General features: G+C 39.3%; 1 protein-coding gene across 1 annotated transcript in view; it reads left to right on the top strand.

The window, feature by feature from the left end:
- Positions 1-23236, top strand: part of mad1l1 (mitotic arrest deficient 1 like 1) — a 64456-nt gene extending 41220 nt beyond the window's left edge. The window contains exons 17-18 of the mRNA XM_085355677.1: positions 2835-3028; positions 22897-23236. Of these exons, the coding sequence (XP_085211803.1) occupies positions 2835-3028; positions 22897-23046 (344 nt within the window). The 3' untranslated portion in view covers positions 23047-23236. The remainder of the gene's footprint in view (positions 1-2834; positions 3029-22896) is intronic.
- Positions 23237-23522: the final 286 nt, after the last annotated feature.

Below are 23522 nucleotides of genomic sequence, written 5' to 3'. Positions count from 1 at the left end.
TTATGATTCTCAAAAATTATTAGCTGAAAACTTATCTCAGCAAAAAACAAGTGGAGGCCAGAAGAAGTGGCAGGCATAAAAGTATCATTATCTGAAAGCCACGTCTTTAGAAAGGGTAGTTAATGGGTAGTAAAGCCTGACATATGGCAAATTATACAAGTGGGCAACTGGACAACTTTTCACCATGATGATGATCCTGAATAGAAAAACATACAGTGGAACACTATCAGTCATGGATGGGCCTCCCCAGAGGCCAGACCTCTACATTATTGAAGCAGTGTGGGATCATCCTGACAGAGAACAGTCCTTCAAGAAGCCTGGGGAAATGTTCCTGAAGACTACTTAAAGAAATGAAAAGAAAGCTTGACTAAGAGAGTTCAGGCTGTGTTGAAGAGTAAGAATAAAAATGGTCGTACTAAATATTGATTATGCATGTTTGCACTTTTCAGTAAATCGCTGCCCCTATTTCCCATTTCCCTTATATAATGATGTGAGGGGTGGCTCAAGACGTTTGCAGATGTTTTGGGACACTACAGTTTAGTTTAGTTTTTGTTTGTTTTTGCTTCTGATACGAGTGCAAATTTTAGCAGTATTTTAGACTGAAAACGAGAGAAGAAAATATATAAATAAGACGCTCCCTATGCAGCTGGCAGCTTTTGAGCCATTATGTACACAGACCTGTAGACACCAATCAAGACTGAAATACAGAAGTCACCAAAACTGTAAAAGTTTGTGTGAAAAGTATTCTAACTAATACTCGGATTTAGTAACTCAACACGTACGTTGACACATTTGTGTGCCCACTTGTACGTGTTTGTCTTTGCGATTGCACAGATAACGACATGTCCACATTCCTGTGTGTCCACTTGTCTGCACGGAGAAGGAAATGTATTGGTTGCTGCAGCCTGAGAATTCCCAACCATTTTCAGGGCATTTTGATGGCTGTCATAAAGTGACAGTTTTGTCACATTTCTGAAGTCTTGAAACACTATTTAACCGCGGTGACTGACACTTGAGAGGAGCCCAGTCACCCAGGAGACAGACAGGCACGTAGACACTCACTGGCAGACTCAGTCCCAGACTCTTAAGTTTATACTTTCTAGTCATTCACTTGTTTAATAATGACAGATAAAAATGTAATCGGCCAAGCTATACGCTATGAAGAGGAGAATGATGAGTAGAAATAATTATCAGTCGCAGCAGGGTTAGAAGTTATGGGAATAAAAACTCCCTGACTGCTCTTGAAACGACGCATTATGTTGTAAGAGAATAGAGAGTTTTGACTGACTGATGCTGACTGTAGAGAGAGAGGAAAAAAGTGAAAAGGACTGGTTGTTAAGTAAGGTATAACCCTGAACAATGTAGGTTCACATTTGAGCAGCAGAAATGCTTTTAACCTTTTAAAAAATCAGTAGCAAACACCAAGCTTTTCAGAGGTGTTAGGTAAGCATTTCTTTGCCTGGTTACATCATCTCCCTCCATGTGTTTTTGTTTTTTTGGTTAATAGTCTTTACGGTGCTCCTGCCTGCACTCGTTTTTTTCTTTTTCTTTTTTCTTTTTTTTCTTTTTACATTTTCTCAGATTTGCATACATCACAGTGTTGAGAAGATTGGCACAAATATCTATAAAAAGTAAATATTTGCCTCTTTGTGGTTGTTCCTTTCCCAGCTCTCCTTTTACCACTTGTGTACTTACAAAATGTTCATGGCTCCACATTTGCATCTATATCCTTTTAACTTTCTCTTCTGTGGTGATCACATTGTAAATAATTACCTCCACAACGACTCATTTTTTCCTCAGACAAACTAATTTCTCTGACTTCTCAAATCAAGTCTCCAAATTAAAGTAATTATCCCAAATTGATTTTCAACAAATTAAAGTCAAGCCCCATTCTGTTTCTCCCCTTCATGATTATCTCTGCTCCCAGCTAGGAGATGCAGCTGACTGCTTCAGACGCCACCGTGCTCTGCTTTATAGTAGTATGTAGACCCTGAGTGAGCAGAGGGATTGCTGTGGGGTAGAGATTGATATCATTCACAACTTTTTGATGCTGGTATCTAGGGGTGTCACGATATTTAGTAGTTGGTACCAAAAACAGTAGATGAGTACATGATTCTCTACACCCAGTTTATGTTGCTAAACATAAACACCATAAACTCTTTAATAAAAAGTTATTTTAACTAACTGGGAAACTTTAAAATGGTAAAATTATATCATTGATGGGAGACAGGCAGCAGTGTTTTGATGATTAATGTAACTATTGCTGTAACATTAAATATTTATGCAACATTAGGCATTGCTAATATTTCAGCCTATGGTTCATCGATGATTTAATTCCACCCATCTCAAGCTAAATAGTAACGTATTTGTGCTCTATACCATGAGAAGGATAATACTCTGATACTCTGAATGTTCATGGATGTTAAATTGAAAAGCATTCGCAGATCTAATTGCACATCTTCCTCTCTTGGTCTGAAAAGCAAAAATGGAAATGATTTAAATATTGCCTTTTGGGAATCAGTTATCACCCCCTGGTCATCGCCCTCAAATGTTAAGTAGTTCCATGCTAGGCTCTCCACTGGTCTCTTTATCTGATTCTCCACCCTGGTTTGAGCTTTTGTCTCCCACTTGTAGTCTTTTTCTTCTGTGCGTTCAGAATCCAGGTTTATTTAAATTGACTAAATCTTTATTTTTATGGCTTTGCTATTTAATAATATCAAGTCTTTGAGATGCTAATTTAAGTTGCTGGAGTTATTCCAGAAACTCTACATATTGATAGCATATAACTATGCTATCAAAATAATTGTGCTGTATAACTGATTTGTGTGTTGCAGATTTGCGTAAACAAATGGAGAGTTCAGAGCTGAGGAACCAGAGACTTAAAGAGGTGTTTCAGAGAAAAATACAGGAGTTTCGCACAGTGTGCTACGTCCTGACCGGCTACCAGATCGATATAACCACTGAGAACCAATACCGGCTCACGTCTGTCTACGCGGAGCACATGGATGACTCCTTGCTCTTCAAAAAGGTATGAAGAGTTCATCTAAGGTTGGGGATGCCGTCAAATGCCACAATATTTTAAATTTAAATAAATAAGAACAATAATTAGAAGCTGAAACAAGACCTGAAATTTATACGTACACTGATAATCCAGCCTTGCGTACAAGTAACACGTTTTTTTTGGGGGGGGGGTTTGTGTTATTTTACATCCTTCTTTATATACAGACCTGAACTGATCAGATATGGAAACATGTAGCTTTTAGCCACAGATTGTGTGCATCATTAAACAGCAGCGTGAAGTTAAAATGGGCACACTGTCAGCAAAACTCCTACAGGCTATGGCATCTGTGTAAGTGTTGATATCTGTCCCAGGGAGCTCTTTTAAAAAAAAAAAAAGCGCCTCGGGAAGTTTAGATTTGACCTTGCAAGGTGCCGCATCACTTTGCCACATTGTGCATCGGCTTAGCGATGCAGCGAGACGAGCACTATGCCAACAGAGACTCTTTGCTTTGTGGTTTAAATTTGTATGTGTGGGAGACTGGCAGCGTCTGTGTGGAAGAGAAGAAGAGAGTGATGACTGGGCAGTGTCACAGGGTGGGTTTTACATTAATCGATCACCACTCACTTATTGAATGGGCTACCGGTAAATAAAAGCTGAATTTGTCATTATCCCTTAGCTTTTTAGAAAGCACTTTTTTTTAAGCTTAACACAGCTTTTTTTTTTTTTTTTTTTTTTACTCTTTTACTTTCCTCTCATCTTTCCATCCTGGAGTTTTGTTTTTACCTCTGCTTATTGCTCAGTCTGTCTCTCGTTCTCTCTGTAGCCCAATTGTGTAGCATTAGCTAATTTCCATGTTGCTGCGGCTATCGTGTTCTGATGGCGGCCCCTAGCTAGAGCAGAAACCCTGGAGAATCCGTAATGGCAAGGTGGCAGAGGGGCGGCTTTATTATCTTGGCAGGTAATTATTGCTGTCACATGCTAATTTATTGCGACTGGTCATCAGTGCCTTGCTCAAGGACTCTCGAGAATTCTGCTGAAATTAAGAATAGCTGAAAAAGGAAAAATATAAAATAGGAGCGGTGTGTAAACGTGCACATGCACTTTTTTTGTTTTTTCTTTTGATTTCTGTCCGGTCTGCTCCATCGAAACCACCTGCGACTCTGCCAGAAGAGATAATTCACTGTCAATATTTATTAACCTCAGAGTGTGTCCATAAAACACACACATATACAGACTCACACACAGTCATAATGCCCTCATGGCACGCACTGTCACACTCAAATGCACACATACTCGTTCCAATCTCAACACTCTGTCACACCGCACAGCACTTGCTACCACCTCACCCTCCCACTGCTGGCTGCACGTGCATACAGATGTACAAAGCCACACATGCATACCCAAAACGAATGCTAACACCCTCTGTATTAGTATTCAAAGTATGCACCATTGCGAGCGTGTATGACAAACACTTAGTGGCTTATGGGAGCAGAAAGGCCTGTACTATTATTGGAATACAAAAATCAACACCCGCGCATACACACATTGTTACGACCCCCTCTGCTAGGCGTCAGGGAGGGAGTAACATACACGAGCCCCCCAACACAAAACTGAGTAAAGCAAAAGGTTTTAATTCCAAACTTTAAACAGAAAACCGACAGGGCTGTGCAACAGACCACTGGGCAGACAATTATTACATAAAGAAAGAACAGTCACGAGTAAAAGTTAAAGGGTAACTAAGGCAGGCTGGCCGCACACAAAATAAAAGCTAGGGTTTTAACTAAGGCAAGCCAGCTTCACGCAATCCTACTCACAGCCAGCTAGCAGCTCAAAACTCTAATCAGGCTAGGTTTAAAGCATGCACCAAGGTTCGACAAAGGTCAGCAATATGAATAAGTTCAACAAAGATCGACGAGGGAGGCATGAAGGGCAAACTGCATGTTCAGTCCTAAGCAGCCGCCACTGAGTGAAGGACCTCCAGCCTTTTGTAGCCACAGGTGGGTACGATCAGCCACTGATTGCCTCTTGGAGCATCATGGGATCCCGGGGCAGCCAATCGTCCGTGTGGTCTGGCACACTTCATTCTGCATAAGTGAGGGTTGGCACGGGTCTCCCAGTAACCAATCACACACGAGTCCTGGAACACATTGATTTACCTAGAGGAAGGCAGGGCCACCTGAGGCCGGAGGCCGTAACACACATAAACACACATAAACACACAGTGACATTCATGTTTTAAAGAGGATACACACTAGGACACATAAATACAGTATGTGTATATATTCTGCTTTTTAAGCATGCGTGTGACTTTAATCTGGGGTATGAGAATGTAAAGTGGACTAATTGTACTATGAAGCAAGAGAGAAGGGAGATAAAATGGGGGGATTTGGGACAGGAAGCATAGAAGTCTTTACAAATAGGATTCTAATGTTATTCACCTCAGCAACAGGGTTGCCAGATAATCCTGCTAATATCCCCCTCTAGAAGAGGCACCCAAATCCCCCTCCTATAGCGTAAGCTGTTTAACCTGCAGTAGTCACGTTCCCCTGCCCTCGCTCTTGTCTCATGCATTCATTACTGTATGTCACACTCATTAAAATGTATTTTCATTGTTTGTCAGCCCTGTAACCTTACTGTAGTTTGGTGTTTTAAATGGTTAATGAGGCTACATGTTGCTCATTTACAGGGTCACAGTTTTATGTTTTGGTTCTACTAGAATATGCTTACATGTTTTTGATATTCAGAACTTATTTTTTCTGGATTTCCCTAAAAGAATTTTGTCAGTTGAATCTTTTAAACACAGCAGTTCAGATATTTGCTCCAGTTCGTGGTTGATGTCTGATGTATGGCTATCATGTGGAGCAGAAAAATGATTCGATGATACAGGGACAACATATATACTGTTGTTCAGATCAAGCTTCTTTCGACTCATTTTACTTAGAACATGGAAATGCATTAACATAAGAACTAAAACCATAAAAAACCACTCTGAGTTTCCTGATCAGAGAAAGTTCAATCAACTTTGAGCATGTTCAATCTTAGTTTCACCACATTTCACCATGGCAACAGGTAAATACAGAGCAGAGCCTTCAAAACGTTTTATAGGGTCTGCTTTAATAATTTACAAACTTCATTTAAACCAAAATGTAAAAATTGACTATAAATCTAATTATCCAGCCATAATCAGCTGAACTTTGCAATTTACCTAAAAAAGGAAAATAAAAGGTTTATCGACTTGGAGTCTACTTTGAGATTAGGAAATTACTTGTGTGGTTTTCATGGTAAAGTTCTGCATTAATAAAATGATAGGTTTGATGTGCTGTGGTACAATTGTTATATTATCATCCATAATAGTTAGACCTGTACAGCATTTGATGTCAATTGTTTTGATATGTTTGCACGATATACTTCAAAGTCAAAGGGAATGTCATTATGTTGGCACCAAAATGCTGCTGTTTTTGATCAGTTTTACCAAATAGTCTGAAGCCTGACTGTGTAACAGCCAGCCTTAAAGTGGAAGGAGATCAAAGCTGCAGGCATCAGAACCGACCGTAACTGTGTGATTCTTTTAGTGCCGCCAACAAGAAACAGTGATCATCATCTTCATTGCCCAGAGTTTATGCAGAACTGTTGTTGGTTGATCAATAATGGGTTAATGTTACATTAGATTTGTTAAAGCCATTATTTACCTAGGAAAAGGGTAGGGTTTTTTTGGGGGGGGGGGGGCTTAGTGTAGCTTGTGCATGTGCTTTATATTTTTAGCTCACTCCTAGGTGAGCAATCTGATTAGCATCAGTGATTAGATATTTATGAGGCTCTGCTAATCAGAGAGATAGACACCTTAGGAATGTGAGTGATTGACTTATTTTAGCATTTTTCTTCATGAAGCTTCAAGGAGAAGATGCCGAATGAGTGTTATATTAACGTTTGTGAATTTAAGAGTTCACATAAGCCCATAGGTTAAAAAAAACCAAAAAAAAAAACCAAATATTGAAAAATGACTGGAAAAGGTTGTTTATTTATGCATAAACACTTTTGACCTTGCTGCAAATCTTGCTGTAGATTTTTCTGTATTCATTTCCTCTATGGTATTAGAAATAGAATTTTATTTTTAAACTGTTATTTATTTTTGTTTTATACAATCAAACTGTGCAGTTGCTTAAATAAAATGGTAGATTTGACACAATGTGATTCACATTGAGATTGAGGTTTATATTGTCCTGACTTGTGCCTGAGAAACCTGAGATGAGCAACTTTTAGTCTAGTCAGGCCAGTTTAAAAATAAGAGAAGAACATTGTAGATAAACAAGTCTTCCAAGTTGTGCGTCTTTGTAAGTAATCTCCCAAAGCAGACCCACTGCTGGGCTTACACACCTCTGCTATTGATTAGCTCATTAAGAAATAAACAAACACGCACAGAGCTCTCCACAGCACTTACTAAAAACTTCTCGATGTTCTCTATTCACTGACATTTTTTCCTCTCGTTTCATTCCTTGCCTCCTTTACTCTCTCTCCCTCTTCCTTCACTTCCTTGACACACTCTCCCCTGTCTTCCCTTCCTAATGAAAGGAGAAGATAAAATCTCAGGGCCAGCTCATTAAAACACACTCCCAATTAACTGTCAGCCCTCTCACAAAAGAGAGATGGAGCGGAAGAAAAACGTATGAGGGAACGGTTGAGGATAGGTGATACGCAGACAGAGTAGAAGCAATGAAAAAGTGCCTTTTGAAAAAGCAAAATAATTTGTGTCTGTGTGTGTCAGTGGGCGAAAGAAGAGGACAGTTAATAAAGTACAGTTTATGAACACTGTCGAGACTTAATGACCTGTCTCTGTTTTATCAGCCACCGGGGAATGATTAACGCCACACAAATGTGTTTGCGCCTGTGAGGGTGTGTAAGACGGATTGTAAGCCATCACAGCTTGAACAGTTTATTCATTTGTCTGTTATAGCTTAATTTTGAAATAACTTAAAGCAGAGCTTGACTGCCAGGGAAGCTGGTTGCAACAGCTGTAAGGAGCTCGAAAGGTTACTGGTGTCAACATCGCCTCCCTCCCAAAGGGAAAGGAGGTTTTATGTATTCATCCTCTACTACAGTGCTATTGAATATATCTATTAAAATATCGACACAGCTGATGTTAAAAAGGAGGACAGTTATAGAACAGTCTTATTTATAATGTATGCTTACATTAGTCCTTTTCCTGTATCAGTTCTTTGCCGTTCCACGTTTTTGGACGGTGATTGTCTTTTGTAATTTTACCTCTGTACATCACCACAGTGAATTTTACATGAAATCACGTTTTTTATTGAAATGCTGACTGTCAGCTTTTAATTCAAGTGATTTAACACTATAGCATTAACAATTTAGGAATGAAAGGCATTTCTATACGCATCCCTCTGTTTTCAGAGGATCAAAATTAATTGGACAATTGACTGATAAGCAGATTAATGGCCAGGCGAAGCCTGCTTCTTTGTTACTTTATGACAAATTAAGTTGATAAAAGATCTGGAGGCGGTGTTCAACTAGCTGCTCACTAGAACTAAATATGAGATTAAACATCAACAATGAACGCAGCAATATAAAAAGGCCTGAAGATCCACAGAAGGAAACTGAATTTAAAGATCACAAAATCATTTCCATGGTTAAGAATCCTCTACAACAATTAACCAAACAGAGAACCTTTTCGAAGAGCCAGGCTTGTCATTCTCAAAGTCTACAACCAAGAGACAGCAGGTCATGAAAGAATCCAGAAACTTCTAAAGAACTGCAGACTCACTGGCCTCAGATAAGGTCAGAGTTCATGATTAAACCATAAGAAAGATACAAATAATGGCATCCATGGGAGAGTTCAAGGAGAAACGACTGCTGACCTAGAATAACACAAAGGCTCATCTCATGATTGCCAAAACATTTGGGAAATGATTCTGTGGACCGATGAATCAAAAGTAAAGCTTTTAGAAGGTTTGGGTCTGATCACATCTGACAAAACATTTCATAGAAAGAACATCGTGGCCGAGCAGGTCATCTGCTAATTGGAAGGTTGGTGGTTCGATCCCTGCTCCAGTCTGCAGTCGCCAAGTTACTAACCCCAAAGTAAGAACCAGTCCATTTATAATTTACCTTGCTCGAATCTTTATTATTATTTGGGAAATGTAGGCTTATTTATTTATTTTTACTTTCTTATTATTTTTCCTCTGCAGTATTAAAAATGGCATTGAGCCTTTTCCCAGGTATCAGTATAAAGTTTGAAATTTTAGTTTCATGACAGCCCTACTACTACAAACTTCTTTGAATTGACACTGAAGGTTTGCACTTTAATCACATATTGATTGTTTAATCTGAAGTCCACTGTGATGTTGATTATGGACCTGACACCTTTTTTTTTTTTCTTTGTTGTAAATCAAGTTAATATGTATACCTCCATGACGATGAGGGATTAAGTATTTATTAGGCCTCAAAAAAAAGTATGTTTGGAGACACGGACAGCTTGGCTGACATGACTTGTCTGGAGTGATTGAGTTGACATGTGGGTGAAGCAGGCCAGGTGAGTCATTCAGCAGAGATTTAAAGTCACATGGATGTAGTTTTTCTTTAGTTGTGGTTTGTAACTTTCTTGCATTTGTCAGTGAAGTTGGCAGTACACTTTAGTAGTTTTCGAGTGTTTTTAAACTTGTTTTAATTTGTTTGTTTTAGTTCATTATGATTATGGATCGTTCTACAGGTAGTAGTACTGACAGACCCTCAGGAGGTTACAATATGCTGTTTGTTTGGTAACATTTATTTATTTTCTCAGTGGCTTCCAATTTTAGTTTTAAGTAGAATGTACAGTTTGCGATCTAGCAAACCAATGATGCTTAACGCATTGATTTTTGTAAAACAATCAGGTTGCAGGTCTCAATCCTCTCACTTTCCAAAGGAGGAATAATATAATATACAGTGCGCTGTACATAGCAGTTAATGCCATTTCCACATTGATGCTAGAGTAATCTAAAGTACATTAATGTTTTATAATTCAATGCATAATTAAATCAAAACCCTAAAAGACTGATACCTTTAATTTGAAGCTGTGTGTGGAACTTTGTGGGTTATTAATATTAATTAATATTCAGCTTAAACCCATTCAGCCTTACGAAAAATACTGAAAAGTTGGAAGAATGGGACTGCAGTACAATTTCAATAAATGTCCTGCCTAAATTCCAGGAGTTATGTCCAACTTATTGCAAATTTAATTTGCCACCTTTAGGTTTTCCGATTTGTTCAGTGAACACTTCGCCATCAGTACTCATTCATCTGTAGCTGCTATAGCATTGTAGCATATCTATTTTTAGCTGAATCTGATCAAACAAGGTCTTTTTTTTTCTTCAAACCGCTAATGTAGTTATTAAAAACAGTCTTTCAGGATATTGTTGAGCCACTGTTTGTGTGTACTGTGCAGTCAGATAACTCCCTTTGTACAGTGGAATAACAGCACATTGTGTGTTTTATTCCACTCTCTTTTTTTTTTCATTAAAATCTCAGAGCGCATGTACACACAATAGCCTCTTGCTCATGTGTACAAGATGGAGTTGAGAGCCATAAAAATGAATATGAAAGTGAAAAAGAGATGAGTGGGTGTTTGAAATATTTTGGGAGAAGAAGGCTTAGCATTTTTCTTCATGATAAACATGAGCAAAGCACTAATAAACAGTAAACACAAAGGCTGGTGGGAATACAAGAGAGAATAAATTAAGTACTTCTTCAGTGGATAGGACTGTATGTACTTAAGCCTTCAGAGAGCGGTCTCGGAGTGAAAACTCCCAGAGAAAGAGGAGAATGTTGACTCTGATTCCTCCTGACAGTTTCCTGTCCCGCTTGCCCTCGGGGTGTGTATGTGAATATGCGGGCACGCGTGTGTCTGTGCGTGCACTTTCGCGTGCCTGCTCTTGTCGGCGTCACTGCCTCCTCTGGTCGATGTTCGGAACATATGTCTGCTGTCTCCATGGTAACATGATACATCACACCCACACATAAGTCCACCTGAGGTCATGAATATTCCCGAGCCGGAGAAGGCTGCTTCGTCTCTGCCACGGACTCGAGGAAAGATGACCCATTAATGCCGGTGCTAAGTGGTCATCAGTTAATCACATTTGTATTAATAAAAAACATTTTTTGGGGAAAAATAACATCAATTATTTATCCACTTCTGATCAATAGGGCTGCTGAGTCTCAGAAGTAGTTTACGTGTGCGCACAAACTCATGGATTGAGAAAGCTACGTACACATCGGCCCCATTGATGTCCGTTTGCAGTTATGGTGTAGCTTACAGGACTAAGTGGGTCACCCATCGTATAGTATAGCTGCTGAATTAGCCACTGCTAGCAGAACACTCTAGAATTTCTAACTGAGCTATCATCAGTCAAGTTGCAATGTGAGAAATGTAGGCTAATGTAAGCTTTGAGGTTTGTGCTGTAAATATTCTCCATGCTGCTGTTTGGCAATAAAAGGTTACCTATCTTTTCTGCTTTCTCTTATGTATCTGTGACTCTTACTATTTTTGCTTTATAGAACCTGTAATTAGCCACCTACACGGAAGAGAAATCCACTTAAGAGACAGATAGCTTTGTCGAAGTAATGTTTGTAAATGTGATTTAGACGCTCAATCTAGAATTGTTTTTATTGCCAAGTCAGTTTATAAGCCATCCTTTTCTTATTTCCAAATTTTTTTATTTTTTCCTATCCTTATTTGCAAATTAAATCAGGAGAAGCATGTTCATTATGCTAACAATCTTGAGATTCCACATCACAAATCCCTGAGGCTGAGGAGTCCTATGGGAACCTGTGTTTCAGGGCTAAATGAATTTACGGAAAATGTATAAATGTTAAGAAATGACTAATAGATCTCTGCATATTTAAGAACAAGGGTTCAGTTAGAGAAAAGTTTAATTACATGTAAACTGTGAAACCCTTCTACTGAGAATCAGATGCAAAGCCAACAAACCGTGCACATAATATTTCATAATATTAGCTTTCTAACTGAATTGTAACACACAGCAACTTTGGTGCATTACAGCAAATTAAGTTGAAATAGGCTGTAAATCTCACCTTCATAGGGAATTCTGATAATCAGGTCTGTTTTTAACACTCAGTATTAATATTTACTAAATATTTTGTGGAAATAGTGCCATGTAAAATCTTACACTCTGAATCCAATTTGTTTGGTTAGCAGTAGTGGTGTTATGAGTTTGCAACTGGTCACAGACTGACTTCAACTGATTGCAATGTGTTTGCAATCTGTCTCCATTTGTAAATTAGACTATGATTATTCGTAAACTATGCCAATGTGTCTGAGAGTGAGTCTGTGTGTGTGTCTGACATTTATTGGCATTAATTTTGTGAGCTCATATAGTATACTATAAACAGATTTTGTCTGAATATGGTCAGCAAACTGGTGCAGTGGTGAGCGCCATTCAAGAAAGTTCATGGTTTAAACCTGCTGGCTCGAGTCTTTCTGTGTGGGGTTTGCACGTTCCTGGTACTCCATCTTCCTCACACATTCCAAAGACATGTTAGATTAACTGGTGACTCTGAATTGGCCAGTCAAACTGGTGACCTGTCCAGGGTGTGCCCCACTGTTTGCTTATAATGAGTGCTAGGATAGTCTCCGCCCACTCTGCAAGCCTGAGTTTAAAAATGATTAAAAACTCAAATAGATGATGAGTGCTCCCAATACAGTCATATTAAGACATTTCTAATAATGTAATATGTTTTCAGGGCTCGCAAAATTTCAAAATCCCTGGTAGCCCTGCCGCTCTCTATACACAGTTCGCGCGATCGCAAAGTGAAAGTGAAAGCAAAAAACAAGCGCAAATTCAAACGCGATTTCAATGTGTCACATATTGACAGTGGCTCATCGATGCCGATGACTTAATTACTCAGCTACATTTGCGAAAGAATGCAAAAACATTGACATATCTTTCCTTCCTATGATAGCCCGACGGGCAGTGCTGAGATGGATTTTGGTAGCCCGACTGGAAAAATCGCTAGCCCCGGGACTTTGCGCTAGCGATTTTGCGAGCCCTGGTTTTTATTGTTCTATCACAATTTTAAAAATTGCACTGTCAAATTTCATTTTCAAAATAAATGACTACATTTTATAAACAGCGTACATCACTCCACTCTTAACTGATTTTACATCAAGACAGTGTTACTGAACCTGGACTGAGCCAAACATTTTTGAGTTGATACAATGTCTGTATACACAAATACAGTGTTACGTGTGTTACATAAAATTCACAAGTAAATGGGAAGATAACGTCTGGGCAGAATTAACCGTGTGTGCACGTGAGGCAAAGAGAGACGCTTTAACGATTCCAACAAGCTGCATTAGTACAGTGTCCACCCAGCCGTAAGTGTATCCACGTGACAAACCCAGCATCACTGCCAGTTTCTATATTATAATGCAGAGAAAAGCTCGGAACTGCTCAGAATTCCAACAGCAAAATCTTGTTTACCCAGTTTGTTTTCTTTGCGTCTTATCGGGAATGCTTGCTACATATAATGTTTTGCATTGGGATTAGCTCATTGTCACTGCATATAAATACCCTTGCTCTTCCTCACTTGGCATTCATTACTTGGTATTTTAATGCTAAAAAACAACTGGCCAGTTCATACTTTCTTTCAGTTTATATATTTAAGTCATGAATCATGAGAACTCTAAGTTGGTGATTAGTGGCCAGCTAATCACACATTAAAGCTGGTGACTGAGGCAGAGCGGTGTTTTGTATCTCTGATTACAGATTGATGGGAGCAAAGGCAACGATGAGAGAAATCTAAAATGACAAATACAGACGAACACGCCTGTCATTATGAATGTTCATCTTAGGTGTCTTCTACTAACAGCTGTAACTTACTCCATGTTTTATGTATTTGTGCTCCTGAGATTCAGGTTAATCACATTTATTAAGCTGAGGTCTTTCTCATAGCACTCACTAAATCATTTCGTCAGATGTATGTTGCCATTAGTTGTTCAGCGCTCAGTCACATTAGTAGCGTTTTTTTTAAATGTGTAAACAAAAAGCTGATTAGAATATAAATATGTATTGAATTGTTGCTGATTCAGTTTTGGTGGGAACTCCACACAGTGTTTCTTTCCCTCTCTCCTTTTCATCCTCTTCCCGACTCTGGAAAAATGCCAAAATCTGCATTTAAATTGCAAGCTATTAATCTGCATATTCAATTAATTTGCCTTCTGTTTTTCACCCACACCCATCAACAGCTATGACATCCTTTGGAATTTCTCGTGTGTGTGTAAAGAGGCAAAGGTATAAATGATAATGAAATGTTTTCAAATGCACTGATTTCTATTCGAATGATCTAATCGCGGTGACAAAGATGCAGTGAAACAGAGGGAGGAAAGAACTACACAGAGAAGGATAGAGAAGAAAAGTCTACTCATTAGTGGTGGAGAGTAGAGGCAGAGGTCAGCTGATTTGTGAACTGCATGTCACCACCTCAATATAGAGCCATCTATCACATCCACACATGTGCAGCCAGATCAGGACTCTGAGTTTAATGTGCAGTTGAAAAAGACCAGTGCAAAGCGGCATGCCTTGTCCAAGAACAGTGAAATTTTCTGTAAGTATTTCAGGCGTTACAGATTTAGGGAAGTGGAAAATGATTTGCTGAAGAGCACTGATTAATCATCATCTTTCCCCTCCACAATCTAAACTTCCAAACAGCTGTGCCAATCAGTTGTAATAACACAAACAGCTCATCAAATGGAAATGAGAAGCCAGAGAGCTTCACTTCTGCTAAAGAAATAACATTTGTTGTATTGTGGCGTGAAACGGTGATTCCAAAATCCCAAGTGTTGCCCTTTTTAAAGGTGAATTTAAGCACGTGGAGTTGCCGTGTTTTTTATTTTTGTAGCACAATAAGCCACCTAATGGTATTGGTGATAGCTGCACTAAATGAGAGCTTGGAAATGGTAACAATTACATGCAACATTAATATTACCCCGTGAATACTTTAATAAAGTCATTTAATGGGCTTCATTCAGAAAGTTTCCAATATGACTAAAAAAAATAAACCTCTACAATTGAGTTTTGTTTTTTGTTTTCTTTTCGTTGTAAAGAGAGAGAGCTTATTTTCTCAATACTTTTTAAAATCATTAAAAGAACCATTTTCACCCAAATTCACCCTCACGTCATGTCACAATACAACAGAAAAGAAAACCTTAAATTGGCGAAGAGGGCATTACAAGAGCCATGTTTACTATTGTGCAGCTTTTGAAGCTTGGGTCAAGAGTAGACGGCCATTTCTGGTTCAAAGATGATGGTGATAATAACTTATTATATAAATCACTTTTTTAAAAAAAAGGATAAAGGAATAAAAACAAATTTTAAAAAACAGATAAATTAAAGGGAACAGCAATAAGAATGAGTAAAAACTCTAGGCACAGAGCTAAGACACGCAAGACAGGATGAACAAGTGGGTCTTTAACTTGGCTTTGAAAGCCCCCACAGAGCAGGCCTGCCTAATATCTTGCAGGAGGTTGTTTCACAAAGATGTGGCATGAAAAGAAAAAAGCTCGATCACAAGCAGCCAATACTGATTTTCAGCCTTCTTGATTGTACAAATTCCAAATTATCAGGACCCTTTCATTATATGTTTACTAGATCAGGAGATATTTGAAGTCTTTGCATTTTGACATTGAAAAACATTATTGTGAAAATTTCCAACAATTTATGAATGAACTTTTTCTATCCAGTCATGTTGCTAACCTAGCTGGCTGTTAAATGTTCCTCCACTTAATTTTCCAGCTTTTTGTTATCCCATCCCAATTTTTGAGGCATTTTTCTGACACCAAAGTCATTTTGAATTAAATATGAATTTGAGATTTTCAAATTATTGCTTTCTGTTTTCTTTACATTTTACACTTTCCCAAGTTTTTTGAAGTTGGGGTTGGAAATGTTTGAAAAATCCCAAAATCTCTATCGAGAGAAACCTTTTCAAGGTCAGAAAAATAATAGCGTTGATTATTGTGCTGCTGATCTTTTTATTGGCATGACAACAGAGGGCCCAGGGTTTTGTTTTTGCCTTGTTGTCTTTCATGTGTCTGATGGCGTAGGTGTAAACCTTTTACTCTGGCCCATTCTGCATTCAGAGAGGAGCATTATTGTCATTCAGGAAGTATGCAGCTCCTTGCTTGGATGAGGTCACTATAAAGCCCCACCCTGCATCTCAAGCCAGGAAGCATCGATTTCCTTTAATTGGATAGACAAATGAAAAGATGAATGGGATAGCACTTCTCCTCTCCATTGTTGAGTTGTCCTTAGTTTTTGTGCACAAGTTTGTCTTTTTAGATTCTTAGCCCTGATCTTGAGGAAACAAACAGAAGTTTTCCTTCATTTCTGCCTGCTTTCATGCTGGGTGAGGTCGAAGTCACCTTGTTGGAGGAACCTGTGATATTTGTGTTTACGGCACGTTGATGTCACCTTGGTTGTTTCCTACACGTTTTCAAACGTAAACAGAACCTTGTTGTTTTCATAAAGGTCAGATATAGTTAAAAACACTTCTTAGCGACGCGTGAATATGCAAATAGGGATTGATAAGGTCAGTATTTGAATAAAGCTGATTTAAAGGAAAAAAATCTCCCCTGACCTTTGATTAACTTGGTTTGATTTTCTGTGCACGTGGAAAGAGAAATGTGAAAATAAATGTAACAAGTGGCACTAAGCCTATGGCCCGTTGGGTCATGTTCATTTAAAATATGAGTCTCTTTTAACCATTAAAAAAAAAATTTTTATATAGAGCTGGGCGATATGAGATTTTTTCATATCACGATATGTTTTTTTCATTTCAGGCGATAACGATATCTATCACGATATAAGCCAAATAACTATATTTGTAAGATTTAAATGTGCCGTTGCTCACAAGTAAAATGTGAAATAATCAGCAGCTTGTTTTGATTTAAATATTTATTTCCCATAATAAGTTCAACAGGGTAGATGTACTTAAGGAACATGAGACTTTTTCAGATAAATAAAGGCAAATATTGCAAACTACACAAAAGGCAGCCGCTAAAGCGTTTAAGTTTCAAAATAGAACAAACGAAACAGACTAAATTGTCAATTCCACTTAGAAACAAAATATTAATTCTAAAAATAAATCTTAGTTTGTTTTACAGAAGAACAGACAAAACTGACTAACTTTTGTCAATATCAAAGAAACTGAGAACTAAAAGGAAATTCTCAATCTCTCCTTGTTGTATAGCTTAGCTTTTCAAACAGTTTTAACAGTTACTTTAGTCTGACAAAAGCCGAATGACGAATTAGCGCTTCCAGTCAGAGACTGAGGCTACGTCCACACGTACACGGGTATTTTTGAAAACGGAGATTTTCCGTTTTCGTTTTAAAAAAATAATCCCGTCCACACATAAAGGCAGAAATGAAGGAAAACGCTGCTATGAACATGCCAAAGCAGCAGGAGGCGCTAGATTCCTAACCGTGAAGAAATGTTGGCCAATCAGAAGTCTAGAAGCCTCGGTGGGAAAAAGTAAACAAAGCTGGGGCATAGAAGCAGAACAGTCGTATGTGTGGAGGGACAGTAACTGTGTGTATATGTAAGCATTTAAACACTGCAGAGAGTAGAATTAACAGTAACAGTATTGTAGAAATTCATTTCACCGAAACAATAACGTGGCGCACAGTGTGACGCATGCTCCAGTTTATTGTATTTCCAGACTTGCTTTCGGCACATTTACAGTGCACGCTACTCTGTTTTTTGTCAGACTTGAAATAGCCGAAATACCTTCACACTACGGAACTTCTATGGCTCTTCCGTTCGACAATCTCTCCGGCGTTGGAACCATCATCTGTTTTCTCTTCGGTCACGCTCGGTTGATTTTTCTAGTCGGCACACTCATTTCCTCCATTACCCGCTGGCTACTTCCCAAACAAACACACGTGCGGCTTGGCACTTGTGCTGTACGTAACAAGTCACGCGACGTGACGCTGCGGCTGTGATTGGTTCGGCTCTGCGCTACTTAGTTTGGATTGGCTGACCTTTTTTTTTATTTTTTATTTTTTTTATTTTAAGAGGACAAGAGCGGCGAGGTCTATCGCGATAGCTTAATTTCTCTATCGAGTAAAAGTTATATCGCGATACATATCGTTATCGTTCTATCGCCCAGCTCTAATTTTATAGCACAGCTTTGATGTGTAATTAAAATCTGTAATCACAGGTTAGCCTGTGTTAACAAGCAAAAATGACTCCTCCCCTTCATCTGTACTTAAACAGAATTGTTTATGAGTGCATCCGATATCAGTTTGCAACCTACTCAGTACAAGTCCATTTGGAGACCTGTTGATTTACTCAGGCAGATATGTGACCTTCTTGGACATTAAAAGAACCAAAAAAAACGCAGGACTATTTAAAAAAAAAAAAAAAAAAAAAAAAAAAACGAATTGAAAGTTACCAACTTGAAGATTAAAACCACCACTATTGCAGAGCAAAATCCCATGTAGATCGCTCAGAACTTTCCAGTGTCCAACATGCCCAGAGGATTGATGTGAATATCTTCGGCGAGCCCTAAGATTCCTGGTCAAAATTTAGCCAGTGATGTGATGCTGCCATATCTGTCAGCCAGTGAGTCCATTGCACTTATCTAGACTTTAACAAATATGTGGACAGAAATTCGGGGTCTTAAAAGATGACCCCTGACGACCTTGCTGAAATAGTTACACGTCTGCTGGCTCAATCATCTGGACGCAAGTGCAGGTCGTCCGGTAATTTGGTTTATGGTCAAATATTTGCTTAACTAATGACCCTCACATCAGCCCGAGCTGTACTGTGTGTTTAGCCCTAATTAGCAAATGTTAGTGTTACAGAGGTAGTGTCGTGACATTGTCAGTGTGAGCATGTTAGCAGGGTGATGTCAGCAGTCGGCTCCAGGCACCACCACTGTGCAGCCTCACAGAGCTTGTAGCATGGGTGCTGCAAATGGCCGAACTGAAATCGAAAATGGTGAGCTTAATATAGCCTCAAAAAGGAACTGTAGAGTTGAAAGTTTTCAGACTGTAAAGTTATAAATTACATAATGGGAGCGGTGCTGAAGCAAGGCAGTTTGTGTGCAAACATTGCTGGAGTCTGGCTCTTCACCGCCTTATTCATTGTGCCCTCTTACCGTGTCTCCATGTTGCTCTGCCTCAGTCCCAGAGCACTGCTGCTTTTTGTATCTATAACCTTTAGTAATCTTTGTAAATCTCTGTAACCTTAGTTCAGGTGTGTGTGTGTGTGTGTGTGTGTGTCTGATTCCACGTTTGGCCACTTAAAACAATTGTTTTGTTCAGTGCTGTACTGTTTCGCCTCACGTTGAGGCTGGTATCTCAGTTTTCCTTTCTAGACGACCGTGAGCGTCCTCGCAGTCTTCGGACCCCAGAGGCCTCCATCAGCTTGTCCACTCTTACGTGTCTCTCACACACAGACTGCCAAAGACAAACACACAGATCTCCATGGTAACTAGTCCCAGTGTTTTCTCTTTGATCTATGCGTTTCATGTTCTCCAAGCCACGGCGTTTTTTAAAAACGCGTGCGTGCACACGTGTTTGTATGCGCGTGTCTGTGATTTGAGTCGCAGCTTGAGGATATGGTGTAGCTTTGAGACTGCAGCGCAGAGGGAAAAAAATCTCACCAGGGATTGTCAGGCAGTTGGATGAAGTGATGGGAAGTAGTCAGAGAAAAGATGGTGCGATTAGAAAAGCCTTTGAACTGCTGTGTTGCGGTGATGCACAGATTATTTTAGAGGGAAATCAAGACTACATTTTTTTTTTTGAAGAAGTGACCAAAGCCACATTTCTTTCAGGTGTCCTAATTACACACAACTATGATCAGGATCAGCTAAGCTGGTTTTCAGAGTTAAACTTGTTCACTACTTGTAAAGTAGTATATCCTGCTGGCATCGCTATTTAATTGAGTGGGAAGAGAGGATCAACGCAGCATAGTATCAAAATATCTTGGCCTGGCCATATTGTATTCAATGAACAAAAAAGAAACAAGACAAAACACAACATATAAACCTCAATAAAAAATGTTAAATATTTGTAAAAATATAAAACCATAATATACATAAAATACAAAATTACTTAGAAGAAATCAATGAATACACAAACACTTCAGCCAATGCTTCCTCAGACTGGATGAGTAACGGGAACACTCACTGTCGGATCAGTGAGTACTTTCTTAAAAGTGCTTTAAAAGTTTAAACACCCACAGCTACAAACATCTGACTGGGCATAGATATCCTATGAAGGATTCTCATTGCATCATTATATGCAACATGCAGCTTCTGCGTGCTACATTATTTGTAAGATGACCACAAGGGTGCAGTATATAGCACTGTGCGATACACTTTAAATAAAGCCACTGTAACTGGAAGTGAACAAAAGCTGAATTTTCATGCAATAGTATTTGCCTGCACATAGAGCTTACATCGTTATCTGTATATGTCATCATCATCGTTCATTTGCTCAGTAATAACGTGCCCGAGGTATTTCACCTTTTTATGAACGTCAAGAGTATTTTGGGACAGTTTAAACAAAGGTTAAAATTTAGCTGTTCATCCTGCTTGATTCTACATATCAAGATTGCGCTTTTAACAGCATTGTACAGGGTGGGCCATTTATATGGATACACCGTAATTACATGGGAATGGTTGGTGATATTAAAGTCCTGTTTGTGGCACATTAGTATATGTGAGGGGGCAAACTCCTCAAGATGGGTGGTGACCATGGTAGCCATTTAGAAGTCGGCCATCTTGGATACAACTTTTGTTTTTTCAATAGGAAGAGGGTCATGTGACACATCAAATGTGCAATACTCATCTTAGTTTCAAACGACCTGCCAGTGCCCCCCCCCCCCCCCCCCCCCCCCCCCCCACACACACACACACACACACACAGTATGTGTGTGTATAAAATTTGATGTAATTTCTAAACAATTAATACAATCTGCACTTCGTGATTGTTTGATTTAATATCCACTCTGGCGCTGTACAGAGACTAAATCACCATAAAAATTAAACAAAATAAAAAATACACCACCACCCAATCCTAATGACACGGTGGGAGTAAAATTACTCTTACATTAGAATTGGACTTATTACATACATGTTACAAGTGTCTTTGAAAAAACAGAAGCACACCTATGACTTGATTTAGTTTAGCTTGTCTTTTGAAGCAGAACGTCTCTAAGGCTACGTTCACACTGCAGGCGAAAGCGCATCAAATCCGATTTTTTTGACCCTATGCGACCCATATCCGATCATGCTATGACAGTGTGAACGGCACAAATCCGATATTTTCAAATCCGGTCTGGGTCACTTTCGTATGTGGTACTGAATCAGATACATATCCAATGTTTTAGAAAGCGACTGCTGTTTGAACGGTCATGTCGCATTAAATCCGTCTTTTACGTCACCGACACAAGACAGATGCCAATTATCAGCGCCGGAGAAGACATCGCGAACGCTTCCTGGCCATCCAGTGTAGATGTCAGTGAAACTGTTGGGAAGACAACGTTGGAGAAACGTGAACATTTTATTTGTACTGTATAATCTGCAGATTCTGACAGAAATCTGCAACCACCCTTTGAAGCACCGCTCCTCTCTAAAACAGCAATAAGGATCATTAGGCAGGGATAGCTCAGTAGGTAGAGTGGTGGCCCCATGATCAGAAGGTCGGGGGTTCGACTCCACTGAACGGCTACCCTGAGGTACCCCTGAGCAAGGTACCATCCCTACACACTGCTCCCCGGGTGCTGCATTGGTGGCTGCCCACTGCTTCACTGGGTGAATGGGTTAAATGCAGAGGAACTATTTCCCTATGGGGACTAACACATACACATTATTACACATACATTATTATTAGGTTATCTACATTATTATGTAAATAACAAAATAACTTAAAGCAAAAATTGGGAAACGTAAAGTCCGAAGTCTTTATATTAAGAGCCATCAGTCAAGCAATACTGTTTGCTCTGGGCCTAAACAGAGCGCGTTGTGTGTGACGTCTTCTTTTGCGCATGCGGGCCACTGCGTTTGCTGTCACATTTTATTTGTAGTGTGAACACGCAGACAAAAAAAATCGGATTTGATCAAAAAATCTGAATTGAGCATCAAGACCTGCGGTGTGAACGTAGCCTAACAGACTTTGCGGCTCTGACTATAAACTTTTCATTCATATTTCCAAAGAATGACATTGAAACAGCAGGTCAGTATATCTGCGTTTCCTGAGCACGCTCCATACTGCGTTAAGCCTCACTTAGGCATTGTGCAGTCAGCTAGCAAATGCCATTAGTTCAGGTATCCACTCCTCTCAGCCATTAGAGATTTGTGACTCTTCACACAGAAATGTCTGTTAATACCCTTTGATTTATTCTTTTCTCGACTTCTGGACTTCTGTTTCTGATTAAATGCCATTCTTCAGTATTTTCCCTTTGCCCTTCGTTTTATGAGCCTTCTCGTGACACTTGTCAAATCAGAGATTTGTGTGTCTGACACACATTGACACGGGGCATTTCTAAGATGTCTCAATATCTTCTCTGTATGTCATGGGACTCTGCTGCTCACTGCTTTCCCCCTCCCTGCGATGCTTTAATTACTTTATCCCTTGTTTCACTCATCCCTTTCTCCTTCACTTCATCGCCCCGAGCTGCTCCTCATTCCTTTTAATTAATCCACACAGATTTAGACACCTTCACCCTGCTGTGAATGCACACACACGCACACACACTAATTCCTAGTAGAGAATAACAACTTTTAAGTGAGCTTGCTTCACTTTGAAAGTTTTTTTTTTTTTGTGTGGAAACAAATGCAGTGGGTCTGATTGCTTGTTATTGTGTGTTGTGTTTTGGTTCAGGGCTCCAACGGAAGCATGCAGCTTATGGAAACAGAGTTCTCCAAAACTCTGGGAGAGATGGTGGCTCTTCATCTGCATCACCAGAAGAGCATCCCAGCGTTCCTCTCCGCCGTGACCCTCGACCTCTTCAGCCGACAGACCACAGTCTGACAGAACTGCACACCATCTCACACACTCGTGTAAAAATTCGAGATGAGCTTAACTTTTATTTTGACTCCCCCCCCCCCCCCCCATCGCCCTCTATATACTTCACTTTTCCCCTCGCCTCATACAATATTCATAAATTGTTTTGATTGTGCCGGTATGTTTCAGCAGCTCTGTTGTATGAATAGATCAGCGAGTGCTGTTTTTGTGGCGGATCAGAATCCTGCTTTGATAGAATTTCTTTCATTGAAAAGCAGCTTGGTGCGCCTATTTGTACAATGAATATTTCATCAATAAAGTCTCGAGGAAACCATTTTTTTTCCTAGTCATCATGAAAATGATCCATAAAAATCACTTATATTTGTATTTAGAGCCTTCTTTAAAAAAAAAAAAAAAATACTGGATGTTGGAAACACACTTCCTCTAAGTTTGTTCCTTTCTCTAGGGCAGCGGTCCCCAACCCACGGGCCTCAGACCGGTAC

This window comes from Diplotaxodon limnothrissa, linkage group LG6, assembly GCF_057381915.1.
Source record: "Diplotaxodon limnothrissa isolate DT_005_m linkage group LG6, D_limnothrissa_male_GT1.1, whole genome shotgun sequence".
NCBI classification, from domain to species: Eukaryota; Metazoa; Chordata; class Actinopteri; order Cichliformes; family Cichlidae; genus Diplotaxodon; species Diplotaxodon limnothrissa.
Note: the sequence above shows the minus strand (reverse complement) of the source record. Positions and strands in the feature narration are given on the sequence as shown.